The sequence below is a fragment of the Pseudophryne corroboree genome, chromosome 5, assembly GCF_028390025.1.
Source record: "Pseudophryne corroboree isolate aPseCor3 chromosome 5, aPseCor3.hap2, whole genome shotgun sequence".
Lineage (NCBI taxonomy): Eukaryota > Metazoa > Chordata > Amphibia > Anura > Myobatrachidae > Pseudophryne > Pseudophryne corroboree.
Window position 1 is genome coordinate 608,128,645 of NC_086448.1, and position 20,145 is coordinate 608,148,789.

Genomic DNA, 20,145 nt, shown 5'->3' on the forward strand with positions numbered 1-20,145 from the left:
ACGGTGTTTCTGAGACGTCTGGACCGGTACTAATTGTTTGTCGGCCGTCTCATGTCGTCAACCGACCTTGCAGCGTGTTGACATTATCACGTAATTCCCTAAATAAGCCATCCATTCCGGTGTCGACTCCCTAGAGAGTGACATCACCATTACAGGCAATTGCTCCGCCTCCTCACCAACATCGTCCTCATACATGTCGACACACACGTACCGACACACAGCACACACACAGGGAATGCTCTGATAGAGGACAGGACCCACTAGCCCTTTGGAGAGACAGAGGGAGAGTTTGCCAGCACACACCAAAAACGCTATAATTATATAGGGACAACCTTATATAAGTGTTTTCCCTTATAGCATCTTTTATATATTTCTAACGCCAAATTAGTGCCCCCCCTCTCTGTTTTAACCCTGTTTCTGTAGTGCAGTGCAGGGGAGAGCCTGGGAGCCTTCCCTCCAGCCTTTCTGTGAGGGAAAATGGCGCTGTGTGCTGAGGAGATAGGCCCCGCCCCTTTTTCGGCGGGCTCGTCTCCCGCTCTTTAATGGATTCTGGCAGGGGTTAAATATCTCCATATAGCCCCCGGAGGCTATATGTGAGGTATTTTTAGCCAAAAAAGGTTTTCATTTGCCTCCCAGGGCGCCCCCCTCCCAGCGCCCTGCACCCTCAGTGACTGCCGTGTGAAGTGTGCTGAGAGGAAATGGCGCACAGCTGCAGTGCTGTGCGCTACCTTAAGAAGACTGAGGAGTCTTCTGCCGCCGATTCTGGACCTCTTCTCGTTTCAGCATCTGCAAGGGGGCCGGCGGCGAGGCTCCGGTGACCATCCAGGCTGTACCTGTGATCGTCCCTCTGGAGCTAATGTCCAGTAGCCAAAGAAGCCAATCCATCCTGCACGCAGGTGAGTTCACTTCTTCTCCCCTAAGTCCCTCGTTGCAGTGATCCTGTTGCCAGCAGGACTCACTGTAAAATAAAAAACCTAAGCTAAACTTTTCTAAGCAGCTCTTTAGGAGAGCCACCTAGATTGCACCCTTCTCGGCCGGGCACAAAAATCTAACTGAGGCTTGGAGGAGGGTCATAAGGGGAGGAGCCAGTGCACACCACCTGATCCTAAAGCTTTACTTTTTGTGCCCTGTCTCCTGTGGAGCCGCTATTCCCCATGGTCCTTTCAGGAACCCCAGCATCCACTAGGACGATAGAGAAAATGAATTATAATCAATTCCTCCGTGGAGACATTCACCAGCAGCAATTGCCTCCACAAAGTACACAGGGACCTGAGATGGTGGATTCCAGTGGGGACGAATTAATAATCTGTGAGGAGGGGGATGTACACAGTGAAAGGGGTGAGGAATCGGAGGATGATGATGAGGTGGACATCTTGCCTCTGTAGAGCCAGTTTGTGCAAGGAGAGATTGATTGCTTCTTTTTTTGGTGGGGGCCCAAACCAACCAGTCATTTCAGTCACAGTCGTGTGGCAGACCCCGTCGCTGAAATGATGGGTTCGTTAAAGTGTGCATGTCCTGTTTATACAACATAAGGGTGGGTGGGAGGGCCCAAGGACAATTCCATCTTGCACCTCTTTTTTCTTTCATTTTTCTTTGCATCATGTGCTGTTTGGGGACAATTTTTTTGAAGTGCCATCCTGCCTGACACTGCAGTGCCACTCCTAGATGGGCCAGGTGTTTGTGTCGGCCACTTGTGTCGCTTAGCTTAGCCATCCAGCGACCTCGGTGCAAATTTTAGGACTAAAAATAATATTGTGAGGTGTGAGGTGTTCAGAATAGACTGGAAATGAGTGGAAATTATGGTTATTGAGGTTAATAATACTATGGGATCAAAATGACCCCCAAATTCTATGATTTAAGCTGTTTTTTAGGGTTTTTTGTAAAAAACACCCGAATCCAAAACACACCCGAATCAGACAAAAAAATTTCGGTGAGGTTTTGCCAAAACGCGTCCGAATCCAAAACACGGCCGCGGAACCGAATCCAAAACCAAAACACAAAACCCGAAAAATGTCCGGTGCACATCACTAATTTTTACCAGGATTCCTGACGTATATCAATCAGGTGATCAGAGTGAGGTAAAACTTGTTTAACCACCTTCTGACGCTTGAATCTATCTGGTTTCTTAGGAGGAACGGATGGCTTGGGATCATCCGTAATAGCCTCCAATAGATCAGGAACAGCCACTTGTGAACTACTATCCCCATCAGTATTATCAGTGCCAGAATCTGTGGGGTCAGTGTAAACGCCATCCTCATCAGACGAGGTGTCAGTGATAGCAGTGGATTGTGAGGAAGTAATGGCCCGCTTAGAGGACTCCTTGGTCTTAAGCGGGCGAGGGTTAGACTTTTTAGTAGTCAGGGACTGGTTCATAACTGAGCGAACAATCTGCCGCGGGGACCATATACGGTTGAACCAGCATAGGAGGTCCCATAGGGGGCGTTAGTTTAGTAACTAGCGTATTCAGTAGCGTAGAGACGGTAGCCCACGGCGGGTCATTCTGGACCCCCATTGCTATAGTCCCACTTGGGGGCAAAGAACCCCTAGGACCAGAGCCCTCAGCTGCTGTAATTTCCTCAAAAGTATCTGTGGCCTCAGCCCCAGAACCGTTACCCTCATATGCAGACATGTTATAACTTGCAGTATAAGGTAACATAGTACAATTTGTCAGCAGCACAATACCTGACCCAAACCCCTGCGCAGTGTTGTCAGCACAAACAGGGATTCAGGAGAGATATGGTGACTAAAATCACAGAGAAAAATACCTAGCCCCCTCAGGTTATAGAATATAGGCATGGCAAGCTGGGTGAGAGAAACAAAATGGAGGTCACACAGCAAGTTTATGCACACACAGTCACAGTTGTACCATGCAGAGGTTATTACAAACAATAATACTGCACTGGACTAGCTTATATATAGCTATGTAATCAATAGATATAACACTGCACAGTAAAGACTGGATGTATATCACAGGGTACTTGTACCAGATAGCCCTGACTAAATGCACTTTTTCTTAACTAACACTGTCTAAATGACATGTAGAATACTGAAGTGTCTTGTAAAGGCATAGCGCTGACTATCAGGCGGCTTTACAAAGGAGGATTTGCCCAAGCAGTCCCAGGAACAGTGTAGCTGGGGCAATGGCGCCCAAACACTGACAGGGAGTGAGGGACAGACAGATATGCAGCTCCAGGGCGGGAACATTTACTGTAAGTGGCGCGCTGGGGGAGGGGCTCCAGGTCTAAGCCTTATCCCCTCTGCTGGCAAAACCACCTGGTACTGCGGGCTACTTGTAAAAAGGTTTAGAGAGAAAACCTGACCTGCACCCATGCCCTGGTGATCTAGTGGGATTACCTGTACTGCCACAGTGTCCACCGGCCGCGCCGGATCGCGATAATGTTCGGGTCCCGCGAGTGGGACCCACTTACCTCCTCCCAAAGTGCGGCCACGCGATCCCGGAGAGCCCCAGCCGTGTGTGACTGACTTGGAAGAAAACCGGTGCCTCCTGCTGTAGGTACCCGGCAACCAGGGCGCGGGAGTGTACAGCGCCGCTGGGGAAGAGATGGAGCTGCAGCAGGTGATGTCTACTGACATCTAACACAATCCGTGCCTCTGCTGCAGCCCTTGTAGACTTCTTTTTTCCTCAGAAAAAGCTTTTTTTAGAGCTGCTGTGAGCAGCTCTTCCTGTTACATGCTTGCACTGCAAGCACCAACTACAAAACTGAGCTCCTGTGCACGGAGGCGGGGTGATATAGGAGGCGGCGCTATGCATCTTGGGAAGAAGGTCAAAGCTTTGGAGTCTGTTGGTGCTTCGGATCAAGATCCTACTCTACACCCCAATGTCTATCCTTGTGGAGCCCAGTGTACCCCGCAGCAGAAATACCTATCTAGCTAAATTCGAGTCACATTATATGACCACCTCCTACATTTGACGTCGGCAGCGCATAGCCCATGAAGTATGTCACATGTCGTGCGCTGGCTTGGTGGGTATAAGGTGTGCAATAGGCCGTCTGCACACATACCACTTGTTGCTGTCATGAGTATAAGGGAAGCTTTATCAGAGTTGCTAGAAATTATAATTATCAGCTTTCGGGCCAAGGGTGGCAGCATTTCTGACAGCGCAGTTTGTGAACTGTTCATATGTTGCTGTTGTGAAGGTGAATCGTGACTGGACAAATGGCACCACTGCAAATAACAGACGTGGAAACTGCGGAGCACCACGTGCCATTGATGCGAGAGGTGAATGTCGGCTATGAAGGTGTGAGAGGGCCGACCAATACGCTACAGTGGAGCATCTCACCGTCAAAATGACCATGGGGGCTACCAGGCGTGTGTCTAAAAGGACAGTTCAGTAAACCCTGCAGATACTCTGGCTATTAGCTGGTGGTCATAATAATGGGACTTGTCAAAATGGGGTTGAGGTAGAAAAACTGCGCTGTATAGACTTTAGCTGGCCTAGGGGTGGTCACAGGGCTCCCCTGTTGAGCCCAAAAATAGAAATGGATATATGCAATACAGAAAGAGGACTACTCCTGATTGGCGCTTGTCAGATAACACCCACATAAAACATTATGATTGAGCCATGATACTACCTTGAAAAAGGGACTTTGATGTCCCGAAACGCGTTGGTGTCTGCCTACCAGTGCTCTGGACTTCCAAGGACGTTTTTGGACTCAGTTTATACCACAGGGAAAATCTCGCCTTCCGGAGCCTTATGCGGGGTATCTTTCCCGGGTATACCTTGCATTTAACACCTGCGGCTCCGGCCACCATCTTGGTAGGATTCTCTGTGTTATCTACTTCCATTTTATATGTGTTTTGATTTTAAGTGTTTGTTTAAATTAAAACAGAGATTGTTTTTACATAACACTAGACACATGCTTTATTTCCTACCAATCATGGCTCAATCATAATGTTTTATGTGGGTGTTATCTGACAAGCGCCAATCAGGAGTAGTCCTCTTTCTGTATTGCATAATAATGGGACTTGACCATGTACATACAGGTCTGCCTTTATAGGAGAGGCTTCCTTTTACATGAAGGCCCTGCAACAATATTAGATTTTATCATACACTCAAAAGTTTAAGAGGGTACCATACCGGCTTCTCATGTTCATGTGGCATGTCAAACACACATTTTAATTTAGAATCCATAAGATCATCAGGCTTTGCTTCTTTCCACTGCAATCACAAAAAAAAAACCCACACATTAAGACACCACAATAGCATATGAAAATAATTGTTTTTATGAAGTATACGTACCAAAACTCTGAAAAACTGCATAAGGCAAATTAAAGCCAGAACTGTGGCTTTTTATTGTAATATTGGCTTATGTCCTTCCAGAAATAGGGAGGAATTCAATTGTTTTCGGGCACCTGTAAATAAGGGGGCACAACGGGAGCTATTCAATGGATTTGCTTTTGGAGTCATTACTTCTGTTGAAATCCACAAAAAGTCCAGCTTTTGGGCGCATGAACTGTTTTAGCAGCACGCCCAATACGTTGCACGTGTTAAGCTGTTTTAGGAGTTTAAATTGTACTGGCTGAACAATTTAAGATCGCTGGTCGGGCGCTCATTACTTAGAGGCACCCAAAAAAAACTAAATTCCCCCCCTTAGAAATAAGAGAATATAAGAGGACTTATTTTCATGTTTACTTAAAGCACTTTAGTTAAATTCCAGTTTTAGAAAAAGCGTTTAATCATGAATGGAATCGGATTTATATCCTTCAAATCTGACTTCAAGATAATCAAAACGTGCATAGTTGTTTACCCGAGTAGGCTTGCCTAACATGTATGCAAACATCACATGGCACTCTCCAAAGCCAGACTCCTTCCAGCATTTTTCAAGTCTATGTATTGTTCTTGGTCATATTTTGTCAAAAAGAACAACAGTTACCCTATATTACAAACAGTTTTGTGAAAACCATATAAAATATGTCACCCTCCTGTAAACAATATATTCTTTAAGTCAGTTAAACTTCAGTTACAGTAATGGAAAACCCAGAAGTGGAATTGGGAGCTTTAGGGCGAGTTTTTCTAATGCAGCTGCTAAATGCAGATACTAGTCAAACCTACTAACACAACAAATACACACAAAAAGTAGCAACGCTAAATAAAACTGAATGGATGGATGAGTGAATGAACAGTTAAAAGTATTTAATAGTTTAAAAACATAAAAAGAGAAAGGCTGCCATAATCACCAATTACAAAGAACTAAACTCTCCCCTCCTTGGTTAGGAATGGGAAACAAGCAATAGGGGACTTTCAAGCACAATTTCGCCTGGACAGGTAATGCACACATTCACCGTTGGAGGTACGGTCCAAAGATTTGCAGCAGAACCTCAGCACAGATTCTGAAAGCCCTCACCAGTCACACGGTGCCTTTAAACAGAAGTGGAAGTCCTGTCCTGATGTGAAGTGCAACGCCCCAAAGCAGTATTAATGGTTTCCTTGGTCCAAAATTTTGGAGGGGGGGTAGAGATGGCAATTGTGGTGATCCAAATGAAGCAGCAGGTAACTTCAACGCGTTTCGCTGCTCCTAGGCAGCTTTTTCAAAACTTTGGACCAAGGAAACCATTAATACTGCTTTGGGAGGTTGCACTTCACATCAGGACAGGACTTCCACTTCCTTTTAAAGGCACCGTGTGACTGGTGAGGACTTTCAGAATCTGTGCTGAGGATCTGCTGCAAATCTTTGGACCGTACCTCCAACGGTGAATGTGTGCATTACCTGTCCAGGCGAAATTGTGCTTAAAAGTCCCCTATTGCTAGTTTCCCATTCCTAACCAAGGAGGGGAGGGTGTAGATCTTTGTAATTGGTGACTATGGCAGCCTCTCTTTTTATGTTTTTAAACTATTATTAAATACTTTTAACTGTTCATTCACTCACCCACCCATTCAGTTTTATTCAGCGCTGCTATTTTTTGTGTATACTTCAGTTACAGTATGTGGTGACAGACAAGTGGAACACAATGACATGCAACAAACATAAATGGGGGGAGGGGGTTAAGTAAATGCAGTCTACTATACATGACTATCACTTATTTAACTTACCACTGTTTCAAGGTCGGATATATGAGACGGAGCAAATACTGTCTGAACCATGAACTTGTGCTTACTCTTTTCATTTGGATCATAGTCAAATGGCTGCAACATTACTGTTTAAAGAAAAAGAAAAGTTAAGTGAAATAAATCCACCTAATGCCCTACTATTGTCAAAATATACAATACTGTACTCCGTGAATCATAACTAAATTGAAAGTTAGTATCTAATACAGGACAAATTTACAGGAGAAGGTATAGGAGACCTTTATTGAGATTCCCATAAGGCAGTGATGGGGAACCTTGGGCACTCCAGCTGTTGTTGAACTACACATCACAGCATACCCTACTACAGTTTTGCTATTTGGCCATGCTAAAACTGCAGCAGGGCATAAGTTTTAGTGATGTCCATGTTTAAAAACAGGATTTTAATACCTACCTGTAAATCCTTTTCTCCTAGTCCATAGAGGATGCTGGGGTCCACTTCAGTACCATGGGGTATAGACTGTTCCGCAGGAGCCATGGGCACTTTAAGACTTTTCAAGGGTGTGAACTGGCTCCTCCCTCTATGCCCCTCCTCCAGACCTCAGTATAGGAACTGTGCCCAGGGAGACGAGGAAAGGATTTACTTTTAAATTAACGGTGAGATTCATACCAGCTCACACATCAACCATGCTGCACAACATGGCATTCAACTTAACACATGCTAATGGGCATGAACAATTGCAGCAACATGCTGAAAATAATCACAACACAACACTTGTGTAACTACAAAACTAACAACTGCAGGTAAAGTACGCACTGGGTCGGGTGCCCAGCATCCTCTACGGACTAGGAGAAGAGGATTTACCGGTAGGTATTAAAATCCTATTTTCTCATACGTCCTAGAGGATGCTGGGGTCCACTTCAGTACCATGGGGTTATACCAAAGCTCCAGTACGGGCGGGAGAGTGCGGATGACCCTGCAGCACCAATTGACCAAACTTGAGGTCCTCATCGGCCAAGGTGTCAAACATGTAAAACTTTGCAAACGTGTTTGCCCCTGACCAAGTATCTGCTCGGCAAAGTTGTAACGCCGAGACACCCCGGTCAGCCGCCCAGGATGAGCCCACCTTTCTAGTAGAATGGACAATTACCACTTCGGTATCGGCAATCCTGCCGTGGAATGAGCGTGCTGAATCGTCCCTCTGATCCAGCGCGCAATGGTCTGCTTAGAAGCAGGACACCCAATCTTGTTGGGAGCATACAGGATAAACAGAGCCTCTGTTTTCCGTATCCTAGCTGTTTTTGCGACATAAATTTTCAAAGCTCTAACCACATCAAGAGACTTTGACGCAGTGAAGGTGTCAGTAGCCACTGGCACCACAATAGGTTGGTTTATATGGAAAGACGAAACCACCTTCGGAAGAAATTATTGGCGAGTTCTCAACACTGCCCTATCTTCATGGAAGATCAGGTAAGGGCTCTTGTCAGACAAGGCCCCCAACTCAGACACCCGCTTTGCGGATGCCAAGGCCAATAGCATGACCACTTTCCAAGTGAGAAACTTCAATTCTATCTCCTGTAGAGGTTCAAACCAATCCGATTGAAGGAATTGCAACACCACATTAAAAGGTCCCATGGTGCCACCGGAGGCACAAATGGAGGTTGGATGTGCAGCACCCCTTTCACAAACGTCTGAACTTCTGGAAGGGAGGCCAATTGTTTTTGAAAGAAAACCGATAAGGCCGAAATCTGGAGCTTGATTGAGCCCAATCTTAGGCCCGCATCCACACCCGCCTGCAGAAAACGTCCCAAGTGAAACTCTTCTGTAGGAGCCTTCTTGGATTCACACCAAGACACATTTTCTCCAAATACGGTGGTAATGTCTAGACGTTACTCCTTTCCTGGCCTAAATAAGAGTGGGGATGACTTCTTTGGGAATACCCTTTCGGGCTAGGATCCGGCTCTCAACAGCCATGCCGTCAAATGTAGCCACGGTAAGTCTTGATACACGCACGGCCCCTGCTGCAGGATCTTCTATGAGCAACTCCTGAAGACCTGGATACCACGCCCTCCTTGGCCAGTCTGGGACAATGAGGATCGCCCGAACCCTTGTTCTTCTTATGAGCTTGACAACTTTTGGTATCAGTGGAAGTGGAGGGAAGACATACACCGACCGAAACACCCACTGTGACACCAGTGCATCCACTGCTATTGCTTGAGAGTCTCTCGACCTGGAACAATATCTCTGAAGCTTCTTGTTGAGACGAGATGCCATCATGTCTACTTGAGGAACTCCCCAAAGACTTATCACCTCTGCGAAGACTTCTTGGTGGAGGCCCCACTCTCCTGGATGGAGATCGTGTATGTTGAGGAAGTCTGCTTCCCAGTTGTCCACTCCCGGAATGAAAACTGCCAACAGAGCTCTTGCATGCTTTTCTGCCCAGAGGAGGATCTGTCACCTCTGCCATTGCCGCTCTGCTTTTCGTTCCGCCCCGACGGTTTATGTACGCGACTGCTGTTACATTGTCCGACTGGATCTGCATGGGTTGATCTTGAAGAAGACGCACCGCTTGAAGAAGGCCGTTGTAAATGGCTCTCCATTCCAGAACTTTTATGTGAAGACAGGATTCCTGACTTGACCATTTTTCTTGGAAGCTTTTTCCCTGTGTGACTGCTCCCCAGCCTCGGAGACTTGCATCCGTGGTTACTAGGACCCAGTCCTGAATCCTGAACCTGCATCCCTCTAATAGGTGAGAACTGTGTAGCCACCTCAGGAGCGAAATCCTTGCTTTGGAGGACAGGATTATCTTCTGGTGCATGTGTAGGTGAAATCCGGACCACTTGTCCAACAGGTCCCACTGGAATACTCTGGCATGGAATCGGCCAAACTGAATAGCCTCGTAGGCCGCTACCATCTTTCCCAACAACCGAATGCATTGATGGATCAACACTCTTGTTGGTTTCAAAATTTGTTTGACCATTCTCTGGATTTCCAGAGCCTTTTCTACTGGAAGAAATACCCTCTGTACTTCTGTGTCCAGTATCATCCCCAGAAAGGACAATCTGGTCATCGGTTCCAACTGCGACTTTGGAAAATTCATGATCCAACCGTGTTGTTGGGAGTACTGACAGGGAGAGTACAATGTTCTGCACCAACAGTTCCCTGGATCTCGCTTTTATCAGGAGATCGTCCAGGTAAGGAATTATATTGACTTCTTGTTGTCGAAGGAGGACCATCATCTCTGCCATCACCTTGGTGAATACCCTCAGTGCCGTGGAGAGTCCGAACGGCAACGTCTGGAATTGGTAATGGCAATCCTGTACTGCTAATCTCAGATAAGCTTGATGAGGAGGATAAATGGGAACATGTAAGTAAGCATCTTTTATGTCTACTGACACCATGAAGTCCCCTTCCTCCAGACTGGAAATCACTGCCCTCAGAGATTCCACCTTGATCTTGAATCTTTTCAGGTAGAGATTCAGAGATTTCAGGTTTAAAATTTGTCTGGAATAAAAACCTTCTCACTGTTGTGACAAGGGTACCAGGACAATGACTTGATCCTGACATAATTTTTGAATTGCAGCTGTTACTACTTCTCTGTCCGGAAGAGAAGCTGGCAAGGTCGATTTGAAAAATCGGCATGGGGGGACGTCTTGAAACTCCAGTTTTTATCCATGGGACACTATTTGCAAGACCCAAAGGTCCAGGCCAGATTGAACCCAGAGCTGACTGAAAAGTTTAGACGTGCTCCCACCTGAGTGGACTCCCGCACGGGAGCCCCAGCGTCATGCTGCAAATTTGGCAGAAGCAGGGGTTGATTTCTGCTCCTGTGATCCTGGAGACGTTGTGGACTTTTTTCCTCTTCCCCTCCCTCTACCTGCTAAGAAAGGGGAACCTTTACCCATTTTGTATTTGTTGGGCCGAAAGGACTGCATCTGAGAGTGATGTGTCTTTTTTGCCTGTGCAGGAGCATAAGGCAAGAATGTCGACTTACCCGCTGTAGCCGCAGAGACTAAAGCATCCAGCCCATCTCCAAACAAGGCCTCACCTTTATACGGGAAAGCCTCCATATTTCTTTTGGAATCTGCGTCAGCATTCCATTGGCGAATCCACAACGCCCTCCGAGCTGAGACTACCATGGTAGCGGCTTTTGAACCCAAGAGCCCAATATCTTTCATGGCTTCTAGCATGTATGCAGCAGCGTCTTTAATATGACCTAACGTTAGGAGTATCTCGTCTCTATCGTGTCAATTTTAGATGACAAGCTGTCTGACCATTTTTCGATAGCACTACTCACCCACGCACAAGCAATGGTGGGGCTGAGTAGCGTACCATTGGCCACAAATAGATTTTAACGTAGTCTCCAACTTGCGGTCTGCCGGCTCCATTAGTGAAGCTGTTCCAGGTGCAGGGAGAATCACCTTTTTAGTTAAACGTGACAGGATGCTGGGGACTCCGTAAGGACCATGGGGTATAGACGGGCTCCGCAGGAGACATGGGCACTATAAAGAACTTTAGAATGGGTGTGCACTGGCTCCTCCCTCTATGCCCCTCCTCCAGACCTCAGTTAGATAAACTGTGCCCAGAGCAGTAGGACAATACGAGGAAAGGATTTTGTAAATCTAAGGGCAAGATTCATACCAGCCCACACCATCCACACCGTACAACCTGGAACATACGCAACCAGTGAACAGTATGAACAAAACAGTATCCGCTAAAGACCGATTTCAACTGTAACATAACCCTTATGTAGGCAACAACTATATACAAGCCTTGCAGAATTTTTCCGCACTGGGACGGGCGCCCAGCATCCTCTACGGACTAGGAGAAAAAGATTTACCGGTAGGTTTAAAATCTTATTTTCTCTTATGTCCTAGAGGATGCTGGGGACTCTGTAAGGACCATGGGGTTTATACCAAAGCTCCAGACCGGGCGGGAGAGTGCGGACGACTCTGCAGCACCGACTGAGCAAACGCAAGGTCCTCATCAGTCAGGGTATCAAACTTATAGAACTTTGCAAAAGTGTTTGATCCTGACCAGGTAGCAGCTCGGCAAAGCTGTAAAGCCAAGACGTCTCGGACAGCCGCCCAAGAAGAGGCCACCTTCCTAGTGGAATGGGCCTTTACCGAATTTGTTAACGGCAATCCTGCCGTAGAATGAGCCTGCTGAACCGTGTTACAGATCCAGCGAGCAATAGTCTGCTTCGAAGCAGGAGCGCCAACTTTGTTGGCTGCATACAGGACAAACAGTGCTTCTGTTTTCCTAACTCGAGCCGTCCTAACTACATAGATTTTTAAGGCCCTGACTACATCCAGGGACTTGGAATCCTCCAAGTCACTCGTAGCCACAGGCACCACAATAGGTTGGTTCATATGAAATGAAGAAACCACCTTAGGCAAAAATTGAGGACGAGTCCTCAACTCTGCTCTATCCACATGGAAGGTCAAATAGGGGCTCTTGTGAGACAAAGCCGCCAATTCGGACACCCGCCTTGCAGATTCCAAGGCCAACAACATGACCACCTTCCAAGTGAGAAATTTTAATTCAACCGTTTGAAGAGGTTCAAACCAGTGAGACTTCAGGAACCGTAACACCACGTTAAGGTCCCAAGGTGCCACTGGGGGCACAAAAGGAGGCTGGATGTGCAGCACTCCCTTTACAAAAGTCTGGACTTCTGGGAGAGAAGCCAATTCCTTCTGAAAGAAAATAGACAAGGCCGAAATCTGTACCTTAATGGAGCCTTTCTGTAGAAAGTGGAGAAAACGGCCCAGATGGAAATCTTCCGTAGGAGCATTCTCGGCTTCACACCAAGAAACATACTTCCTCCAGAGACGGTGATAATGTTTTGCCGTCACGTCCTTCCTAGCCTTTATCAGAGTAGGGATGACTTCCTCCGGAATACCTTTCCCAGCTAGGGTTCGGCGTTCAACCGCCATGCCGTCAAACATAACCGCGGTAAGTCTTGGAACAAGCAGGGCCCCTGTTGTAACAGGTCCTCCCTGAGAGGAAGAGGCCAGGGATCCCCTGTGAGCATCTCCTGAAGATCTGAATACCAGGCCCTTCGAAGCCAATCTGGAACAATGAGTATTGTCCAAACTCTTTTCCATCTTATGATTCTCACTATTTTTGAGATGAGAGGAAGAGGGGGGAACACATAGACCGACTGAAACACCCAAGGTGTCACCAGGGCGTTCACCGCTACTGCCTGAGGGTCCCTTGACCTGGCACAATACCTCCGAAGCTTCTTGTTGAGGCGTGACGCCATCATGTCTATGTGAGGAATTCCCCAAAGACTTGTTATCTCTGTAAAAACTTCTTGATGAAGTCCACACTCTCCTGGATGGAGATAGTGTCTGCTGAGGAAGTCTGCTTCCCAGTTGTCCACTCCCGGAATGAAGACCGCTGACAGAGCACTTACGTGATTTTCCGCCCAGCGAAGAATCCTGGTGGCTTCCGCCATTGCCACTCTGCTCCTTGTCCCGCCTTGGCGGTATACATGAGCCACGGCTGTGACGTTGTCTGATTGAATCAGAACCGGTAGGTCGCGAAGAAGATCCTCAGCTTGTCGTAGGCCGTTGTATATGGCCCTCAATTCCAGTACGTTGATTTGTAGACAAGCCTCCTGGCTTGACCATAACCCCTGAAAATTTCTTCCTTGTGTGACTGCTCCCCATCCTCGGAGGCTCGCGTCCGTGGTCACCAGAACACAGTCCTGAATGCCGAACCTGCGACCCTCTAGAAGGTGAGCACTTTGCAGCCACCACAGGAGAGACACCCTGGCCCGGGGGGACAGGCTTATCTTCTGATGTATTAGTAGATGGAATCCAGACCACTTGTCCAGGAGGTCCCACTGAAACGTCCTTGCATGAAACCTGCCAAAGGGGATGGCCTCGTAGGCTGCCACCATTTTCCCCAGAACATGAGTGCATTGATGAACAGACACTCTTTTTGGTTTTAGCAAGTCTCTGACCATGTTCTGGAGGTCCTGGGCTTTTTCCATCGGGAGAAAAACCTTCTTCTGCTCCGTGTCCAGAATCATGCCTAGGAATGATAGTCGAGTCGTTGGAATCAATTGTGACTTTGGCAGATTGAGAATCCAACCGTGTTGTTGTAGCACTCTCAGGGAGAGCGACACGCTCTTCTGCAATTGATCTCTCGATCTTGCTTTTATCAGGAGATCGTCCAAGTATGGGATAATTGTGACTCCCTGCCTGCGCAGGAGCACCATCATCTCCGCCATCACCTTGGTGAAAATCCTCGGGGCCGTGGAAAGCCCAAACGGTAACGTCTGAAACTCGTAATGACAGTCCTGTACAGCGAATCCCAGGTACGACTGATGAGGAGGATATATGGGGACATGAAGGTATGAGTGACACCATAAAATACCCCCCCCTTCCAGACTGGAGATCACAGCCCGGAGCGATTCCATCTTGAATTTGAACTCTCTCAAGTACAGGTTTAGGGATTTTAGATTTAAAATGGGTCTGACCAAACCATCCAGCTTCGGGACCACGAACAGGGTCGAATAGTACCCTTTCCCCTGTTGGACTAGGGGAACCTTGACAATCACTTGCTGTTGATACAGCTATTGAATTGCAGCGAACACTACTTCCCTCTCTGGGGGAGAAGCTGGCAAGGCAGACTTGAAAAATCGGCGAGGGGGCACCTCTTCAAATTCCAGTTTGTAGCCTTGGGATACAATACCCATCGCCCAAGGATCCACGTCTGACAGAACCCAGACCTGGCTGAAAAGTCGAAGACGTGCTCCCACCGGTGCGGACTCCCTCAGTGGAGCCCCAGCGTCATGCGGTGGAGTTAGTAGAAGCCGGGGAGGACTTCTGCTCCTGGGAACTAGCCGGATGCAGGTGCTCTCTTTCCTCTACCCTTACCTCTGGCGAGGAAAGATGAGCCCTGACCTCTTCTGGACTTATGCGACCGAAAGGACTGCATCTGATATTGTGGAGTTTTCTTTTGCTGCGGGGGAACAAAAGGCAAAAAGGTAGATTTACCCGCGGTAGCTGTGGCAACCAGGTCCGCGAGACCTTCCCCAAATAAAACTTCACCTTTGTATGGCAAAACCTCCATATGCTTCTTTGAGTCGGCATCACCCGTCCATTGGCAGGTCCATAGGGCTCGCCTAGCAGAAATCGCCATGGCGTTGGCTCACTAACCCAGCACCCCAACGTCTCTTTGAGCGTCCCTCATATATAAGACTGCGTCTTTAATGTGGCCTAAGGTCAATAAAATGGTATCCCTATCTAGGGTATCAAGGTCAGCTGACAAGGTATCTGTCCAAGCTGCAACTGCACTACACACCCATGCCGATGCTATTGCCGGTCTGAGCAAAGCACCTGTATGCGAATAAATAGACTTTAAAGTAGTTTCCTGTCTGCGATCAGCAGGATCCTTGAGGGCTGCCGTGTCCAGAGACGGTAGCGCCACTTTCTTGGACAGGCGTGTTAAAGCCTTGTCCACCCTGGGTGAGGATTCCCAACGTACCCTGTCCTGTGCAGGGAAAGGATACGCCATAAAAATCCTCTTGGGAATCTGCAGTTTATCTGGAGTTTCCCAAGCTTTTTCAAATAACTCGTTAAGCTCATAGGATGGGGGAAAGGTTACCTCAGGTTTCTTTTCCTTATACATGCGCACCCTCGTGTCAGGGACCGAGGGGTCATCTGTTATGTGCAAAACATCTTTTATTGCAAGAATTATATAATTAATACTTTTGGCCACCCTTGGGTGTAACCTCGCCTCATCGTAGACGACACTGGAGTCAGAATCCGTGTCGGTATCAGTGTCTGCTATTTGGGATAGGGGACGTTTCTGAGACCCAGAAAGGCCCGGTGACCCAGCCGAAGCCATGGATTGACTCCCTGCTTTTTCCCTGGACTCTGCTTTGTCCAATCTCTTATGTAATAAGGTCACATTTGCATTTAAAACCTTCCACATGTCCATCCAATCATGAGTCGGCATTGCCAACGGACACACCACAATCATCTGCTCCACCTCCTCCTTAGCTGAGCCTTCCGCATCATACATGCCGACACACTCGTACCGACACCCCCACAGGGATAATAGTTATAAGGAGACAGTTCCCCAACAGGCCCTTTGGAGAGAGAGAGAGAGAGAGAGAGAGAGAGAGAGAGAGAGAGAGAGAGAGAGAGAGAGAGAGAGAGAGAGAGAGAGAGAGAGAAAGAGAGAGAAAGAGAGAGAAAGAGAGAGAAAGAGAATATGCCAGCACACACCCAGCGCCAACTGACACTGGAAAACAAACTCCCAGATAATAGCGCTTTTTATATTACTCACTGTGTTAATATACTCACTGCGCCTTACAAGTGCCCCCCCTCCTCTTTTCAGCCCTGTGTCACCGTGTTCAGCAGGGGAGATACCAGGGAGCCAGCTTCTCTGCAGATCTCTGTGGAGAAAATGGCGCTGGTTAGTGCCGAGGGACCAAGCTCCGCCCCCTCCAGCAGCGGGCTTCGGTCCCACTCAATCTCAAAACTGGCGGGGGATTTAAAGAATTACTGCCTCCGCAGTGCCTATTATAATACCAGATATAGAGGTTATTATTGCTGCCCAGGGCGCCCCCCCTGCGCCCTGCACCCATCAGTGCCCGCTAGTGTGTGTAGTGTGTGGGAGCAATGGCGCGCAGTGTTACCGCTGCGCGCTTACCTCAGTGAAGATCAGAAGTCTTCTGCCGCCTTGAAGTCTTCTTTTCTTCTTATACTCACCCGGCTTCTATCTTCCGGCTCTGTGAGGAGGACAGCGGCGCGGCTCTGGGACGAACGGCGGGGGGAGACCTGTGTTCCGACTCCCTCTGGAGCTAATGGTGTCCAATAGCCTAAGAAGTAGAGCCTATCACTTAAGTAGGTCTGCTTCTCTCTCCTCAGTCCCACGATGCAGGGAGCCTGTTGCCAGCAGTGCTCCCTGAAAATAAAAAACCTAACAAAATTCTTTTTCAGAGAAACTCAGGAGAGCTCCCCTGTAGTGCACCCAATCTCCTCTGGGCACAGGATCTAACTGAGGTCTGGAGGAGGGGCATAGAGGGAGGAGCCAGTGCACACCCATTCTAAAGTTCTTTATAGTGCCCATGTCTCCTGCAGAGCCCGTCTATACCTCATGGTCCTTACGGAGTCCCCAGCATCCTCTAGGATGTAAGAGAAAGGAGATTTACTTTTCTGCAGCGGGGTACACTGGTATTCCATAGGGAATAACATTGGGGATGTCCTTAAGCATTTCCTCATGGGAGGGGATGCACTGTAGTGTGTACAAGAACCCGACGTCCAAAGGAAGCATCCTGGGAGGCGGAAGTATCGAAGGCATAGAACCGGATGAACGTGTTCACAGAGGACCACGTAGCCGCCTTGCACAACTGTTCAGCGGACGCGCCTCGGCGGGCCGCCCAAGAAGGTCCAACAGACCAAGTAGAATGGGCATTGATAGCAGCAGGAGCTGAGAGACCAGCCTGCACATAGGCTTGTGCAATCACCATTCTAATCCATCTGGCCAAGGTCTGCTTATTTGCAGGCCAGCCACGTTTGTGAAAACCAAAAAGTAAAAAAATAAGATTTTACTTACCGATAAATCTATTTCTCGTAGTCCGTAGTGGATGCTGAGAACTCCGTAAGGACCATGGGGAATAGCGGCTCCGCAGGAGACTGGGCACAACTAAAGAAAGCTTTAGGACTACCTGGTGTGCACTGGCTCCTCCCTCTATGACCCTCCTCCAGACCTCAGTTAGGATACTGTGCCCGGAAGAGCTGACACAATAAGGAAAGGATTTTGAATCCCGGGTAAGACTCATACCAGCCACACCAATCACACCGTATAACTCGTGATACTATACCCAGTTAACAGTATGAAATATAACTGAGCCTCTCAACAGATGGCTCAACAATAACCCTTTAGTTAAACAATAACTATATACAAGTATTGCAGACAATCCGCACTTGGGACGGGCGCCCAGCATCCACTACGGACTACGAGAAATAGATTTACCTTGTGAGTAAAATCTTATTTTCTCTGACGTCCTAGTGGATGCTGGGAACTCCGTAAGGACCATGGGGATTATACCAAAGCTCCCAAACGGGCGGGAGAGTGCGGATGACTCTGCAGCACCGAATGAGCGAACTCTAGGTCCTCCTCAGCCAGGGTATCAAACTTGTAGAATTTAGCAAATGTGTTTGACCCCGACCAAGTAGCTGCTCGGCAAAGTTGTAAAGCCGAGACCCCTCGGGCAGCCGCCCAAGAAGAGCCCACCTTCCTCGTGGAATGGGCTTTTACAGATTTAGGATGCGGCAGTCCAGCTGCAGAATGTGCAAGTTAAATCGTGCTACAGATCCAGCGAGCAATAGTCTGCTTTGTAGCAGGCGCACCCAACTTGTTGGGCGCATGCAGGATAAATAGCGAGTCAGTCTTTCTGACTCCAGCTGTCCTGGAAACAGATTTTTAGGGCCCGGACTACGTCCAGCAACTTGGAGTCCTCCAAGTCACGAGCAGCCGCAGGCACCATAATAGGCTGGTTCAAATGAAACGCTGAAACCACCTTTGGGAGAAATTGGGGACGAGTCCTCAATTCCGCCCTATCCATATGGAAAATCAGAGAAGGGCTTTTACAAGACAAAGCCGCCAATTCTGACACACGCCTGGCCGAAGCCAAGGCCAACAGCATGACCACTTTCCACGTGAGATATTTTAGTTCCACGGTTTTAAGTGGTTCAAACCAATGCGACTTTAGGAAATCCAACACCACGTTGAGATCCCAAGGTGCCACTGGGGGCATAAAAGGGGGCTGACTATGCAGCACTCCCTTAACAAAAGTCTGAACTTCAGGCAGTGAAGCCAGTTCTATTTTGGAAGAAAATCGATAGAGCCGAAATCTGGACCTTAATGGAACCCAATTTTAGGCCCATAGTCACCCCTGACTGTAGGAAGTGCAGAAATCGACCTAGCTGAAATTCCTCCGTTGGGGTCTTCCTGGCCTCACACCACGCAACATATTTCCGCCATATGCGGTGATAATGGTTTGCGGTCACTTCTTTCCTAGCTTTAATAAGCGTAGGGATAACTTCCTCCGGAATGCCCTTTTCCTTCAGGATCCGGCATTCAATCGCCATGCCGTCAAACGCAGCCGTGGTAAGTCTTGGAACAGACAGGGCCCCTGCTGCAGCAGGTCCTGTCTGAGCGGCAGAGGCCATGGGTCCTCTGATATCATTTCTTTTAGTTCTGGGTACCAAGCTCTTCTTGGCCAATCCGGAACAATGAGTATAGTTCTTACTCCTCTCCTTCTTATTAGTCTCAGTACCTTGGGTATGAGAGGCAGAGGAGGGAACACATACACCGACCGGTACACCCACGGTGTTACCAGAGCGTCCACAGCTATCGCCTGAGGGTCCCTTGACCTGGCGCAATATCTTTTTAGCTTTTTGTTGAGGCAGGACGCCATCATGTCCACCTGTGGCCTTTCCCACCGGTGTACAATCATTTGGAAGACTTCTGGATGAAGTCCCCACTCTCCCGGGTGGAGGTCGTGTCTGCTGAGAAAGTCTGCTTCCCAGTTGTCCACTCCGGGAATGAACACTGCTGACAGTGCTAACACATGATTTTCCGCCCATCGGAGAATCCTTGTGGCTTCTGCCATTGCCATCCTGCTTCTTGTGCCGCCCTGTCGGTTTACATGGGCGACCGCCGTGATGTTGTCTGACTGGATCAGCACCGGCTGGTGTTGAAGCAGGGTCTTGCCTGACTTAGGGCATTGTAAATGGCCCTTAGTTCCAGAATATTTATGTGAAGGGAAGTCTCCTGACTTGTCCATAGTCCCTGGAAGTTTCTTCCATGTGTGACTGCCCCCCAACCTCGAAGGCTGGCATCCGTGGTCACCAGGACCCAGTCCTGTATGCCGAATCTGCGGCCCTCTAGAAGAGGAGTACTCTGCAGCCACCACAACAGCGACACCCTGGTCCTTGGAGACAGGGTTATCAGCCGATGCATCTGAAGATGCGATCCGGACCACTTGTCCAACAGATCCCACTGAAAGATCCTTGCATGGAACCTTCCGAATGGAATTGCTTCGTAAGAAGCCACCATCTTTCCCAGGACTCGCGTGCAGTGGTGCACCGAC

General features: G+C 48.2%; 1 protein-coding gene across 2 annotated transcripts in view; it reads right to left on the reverse strand.

Moving 5' to 3' along the window:
- The window catches only part of VAPA (VAMP associated protein A), a 161,216-nt gene that overhangs the window by 35,071 nt on the left and 106,000 nt on the right, over positions 1-20,145 (reverse strand). For both annotated transcript variants that reach the window (XM_063923459.1, XM_063923460.1), the window contains exons 3-4: positions 7,052-7,155; positions 5,099-5,179 (exon numbers count right to left, since the gene is read on the reverse strand). In XM_063923459.1, coding sequence (XP_063779529.1) covers positions 5,099-5,179; positions 7,052-7,155 — 185 coding nt within the window. The remainder of the gene's footprint in view (positions 1-5,098; positions 5,180-7,051; positions 7,156-20,145) is intronic.